The 3,951-nt window shown below is 31.8% G+C and overlaps 1 protein-coding gene across 1 annotated transcript; it reads right to left on the bottom strand.

Moving 5' to 3' along the window:
• Positions 1 to 383: 383 nt before the first annotated feature.
• On the bottom strand, positions 384 to 3,757 carry LOC111717414 (uncharacterized). Its single transcript, XM_023492915.1, has 4 exons — positions 3,412 to 3,757; positions 3,149 to 3,237; positions 2,690 to 2,822; positions 384 to 1,266 (listed from the first exon to the last, which is right to left on the bottom strand). The coding sequence occupies exons 1-4, from the start codon at positions 3,477 to 3,479 to the stop codon at positions 894 to 896; spliced, it is 663 nt and encodes a 220-aa protein (XP_023348683.1). The 5' UTR covers positions 3,480 to 3,757; the 3' UTR covers positions 384 to 893.
• Positions 3,758 to 3,951: the final 194 nt, after the last annotated feature.

The following is a 3,951-nucleotide window of genomic DNA, read 5'->3' as shown; positions in this document are numbered from 1 at the left end:
TGATCGTTTTTGAAAATGGTTATTTTTATAAAAATGATAATAAATCATTTTTTAACGATTGTTTTTTCAAAATAGATTGTTTAGGTTTTTTGTCGTCATTTTCATAACCAAAGGATCGTTAAAAAAAAATTAAAAACAATCTTTCTATACTCTTTACTATAGATACTCTTTTAAACAAAAAATATATTTATATCCATTCCTAACATTCATTTACTTTTTCAATTACCTAAAACCTTAATAAACTTTGTCATTTTAATCACAATTTTATTTCAATTTAAACAAAGAGAACAATTTTAAGAAAATCAAAATGCAGCATTAGAACATGTAGAAAAATATAAACTTTTGGTAATTTAAAAACTAACAGATATGTGAAAAAAGTTTAATTCACTATTGTACTTTTATTCCTTAAGGTAACTGGGTATCATTTATTTAGGATTTAGTTGACTCATAACCTAATGTACATCCAATTCTGGAGAAGGTTAGTCAGGAAAAAAAGCCGGCACTGGTATTAATTAAAGTCCTGAGGAAATTAAGTGAGTTTAATATATGTTTAATTTCCACATGAAGTTTCAGATGGCTGAATGCATACAATTCACATAATCCAGACAACACTAGGCTAAATCAGAATCAAACTTTCTGGATACATGAAGTTCATAATGAGATTTTTTTAAACCCAACTCTTCTCTTTAGAACTATGTACAAATTGCATTTCTAAATACAAAGAATTTTTTCCAGTGAAAATTTCCCACGGACACGGAAACGGAATTTCCGGTGGATACTCTTAAGTGCACACAGAAGTTTTATCAGTAAAGTATGTGAATTTTGAACATGGAAGCATGAACATTGGAAATTAGCATCCTCTTTTAAAGCTTGCTAGTTTACAATATTGATGCTTAAGTTTCCATTTTGAGCTTTCTCATCTGAACTTTTGAATCCGTTTGAATTTTGTAGATTAGGGTGAATGTGAAACTTTCTTCATCAAGTAGTGTAAGGGGCAAACGGAATCTTGATGTTTTCTTGGAATTTCCGTGTATTGTAAATTTACTACATTTCAATTTAACGGACCTAAAGTATAGTTTATAGGTAATATAACTATCCGCTTTACAGGTTATCTGTATTTGTGAAACATCATCAGTTCCAATAAAACGAATGTTGTTTTGGAGAGAGGCAAAAAATGGCCTCTGTCCAAGCAGCTTCCGAATCAGCAATCCAGTTGCTTGAAATGATCCTGTCTCTGGGCTTGTTTCTGGCTGATATTCACAAATCCTGCAACAAAATATCCATTAGTGTTTGATACCTAAAGAAATTGTTTATAATCTGCATGTTATAATATGAGAAAACAATGAAGAAGAAAGTAACAAATTGTTTAACAGTTGCAATGGGTTAGTCTTGTTTCCAAAGGGGTTCAAAATATTACTATTATCATTTAATTCACCAGTCTTTTATAAATCTATAAGAGCCAAAGGAACTGAGCTTTTGTCACAAACTCAAATTGTCTAATCCCTATATCTTTACAATCTGATTATGCGAACCTTTGATATTTCAAACTTAGATTATTTGGTCTAACAGAATTCACAGTTTGAAATATCAAAGGTCTAAAACATTGGGAAGCAAAGAAATAAATATTAAAAAAGTACAGTTTGTGACAAAAACTCAGTTCCTTTATGCTGGATGCAATCAACTGAGACTATTTATGTAACAATTTGAATAATGGAATGCAAAATAACATTATTCAATGTTAAAAACCAAGTAAAAAAAGATGCCCAACACTAATCAAGGCTAGAGATCCATGTCAAACTATTAATATGCCAATTGGCATGCAATAGTAATAGGATTTTCTGTAGAGTAGGCTATTTGGACCCCCATCCCCTATATTAAATTTTGGCCCAACTTATCAACACTATGTTATTTTTCAAAATCTTTATTTTTCATTAACACCCCCCCCNCCCCCCCCCAGCTCAGATTTAAAAGAGGTGTAATGTTAGATAAAACACTGCAGTGCAGTTTGTACAGTTTAAAACAAAAGCAAATAAAAAAGCTGCTAACCTATCAGGCCCTTAATTTTTTGTGAAACCTCATGTAACCCAGGGAAGGTTAATGGATGTCAAAAATTTGCCTCAAACAAATTTGAAAATCCACAATTTTTTTTTATAAAATCAGCAAACTTTTTTTTTGTTTTAGTTTTACAATTTGTACAAAGAGAAAATGGTCCCAATTGATGTAGGAGGATATGGGCCCTAAAAGCCTGGTATTTAAAATTTCACAAAAACCAAAAGCTTTTGAATACAATTTTTTGTAATTCTGAGCACCCCTAAACCTTCCCTGAAATCATGCTAGGTCCCACACAAAATTTCAGCCCAATTAACATTTCGTTTGCAGGGTTTCCAGCGAACAAAAAGTTTCGCAAAAAATGCAAAAAGTTTACATTTTGCAAAAAAAAATTTGCAACATTCTTGCATGTTTTTGCGACATTTTTGCATTACTTATTTGGTGAAAATTTCCCATTTTTTCACGTAACAGATTGAAGCGAAATTTCGCAAAATATCGAAAATTTTCGCGAAATATGCAATATTCCTGCGAAATGATTTTCCTTTTGGCTGGAAATTGGTTCAGCTATTTTGACGTTTATTGGATACAAACAGACAGACAAGCAAATTAAATATGATAGTCCATACAAAATTTTCTTTACCTCATATGGGCTTTTAGCTTCATAATATTAGCAACTTTGCCACATCTCGAACAACTTCTTTTTATAGGCAAAATCATAATGCCTGTATCATAACTTGTATCAAATGTACTATCGTCATAGGCTGGTTCATCAACTGAAAAATTTATTTTGAATTATCTATGAAATTATTTATTACTGGACAGATTTGGATTCTTTCAAGAGTATAAAACATCTCTATAGTTTTTTTTTGTTGTAAAAATATTTTATCTTATCTTTATTCATAAACAGGCCAAGGGAGGGGGTGTAGATTATTTTTTTGAACATTTTTTAGGTATTTTTTCAACCCAAACTGTTGAAGTTATCAGTCCTAACTTTCTTCAGTGAGCTGGCCTTGAAAAATTTGGCTATGAACATGCATTTCAACCCTATACCTATACTAAGGCCTTTACTAGTTGAACTTTGATATTTAAAAGCCATTACCTTCGGCTTCAAGTGTTTCATATCCAGATTCTTGATTGTGATCTTGATCCTGATGATGTTGAAGTTCTTTAAGTGACTTGAAGCGGTTTCTAAACAAAATTTTAATTAGTGCATTTTAGGGCATTTCTCTTCTTCACTAGCTAAAATAAGATACAACATTTTTACTGAACTGGTTATCACAATCTTTTAGAACATGTGTAAAATAAATTAATCTTTCAAGAAAAGAATTAAAATGAATTTAAAATGAAAAATAAAGTGTTTACCTAACTGAACAGCTATTACAGTTAAACTCATCTCCTTTCCCATTTTCGCTTGCAAACCTCACTTTCATCTTCAATAAAAGTTTGATTCAGCTGAAAAGCTGAGGGTCTGGACTGTAGAGTTGAGAGCCTGGGAAGCTTGATTATTGATGAATTATTGGGAATATTGTGGTACAACTTGATGTAACTACAAGAGAAGTTGAGAACTAACCAACTGAAATCCTACTCAGGAGCCCGGTACATCCACCCGCGCTTTTGGCCCATCCAATCAGAATGCAGAGGAAAGTGGTCCCTCTTCCTCCTACTCTACAGAAGTTGAAAACTAACTACTAGAACTGATAACCAATTCAGGCCGCGGCACTTTATATACCCAGGAGCCCGGTACGTCCACCCGCGCTTTTTACGCATCCAATCAGAATGGAGAGAAAAGTACCCTCTACCCAGGGCTCATAAATAATTTCTTAATATATTAAATAAAACATTTTTATATTCCTATTCATACTTAAATATAAAACTATTTTCAAAAAAGTAAAAAAAAAATAT

The sequence above is a fragment of the Eurytemora carolleeae genome, unplaced genomic scaffold (assembly GCF_000591075.1).
Source record: "Eurytemora carolleeae unplaced genomic scaffold, Eaff_2.0 scaffold2588, whole genome shotgun sequence".
Taxonomy (NCBI): Eukaryota; Metazoa; Arthropoda; class Copepoda; order Calanoida; family Temoridae; genus Eurytemora; species Eurytemora carolleeae.
This window is presented reverse-complemented; position numbering and strand designations above follow the sequence as displayed.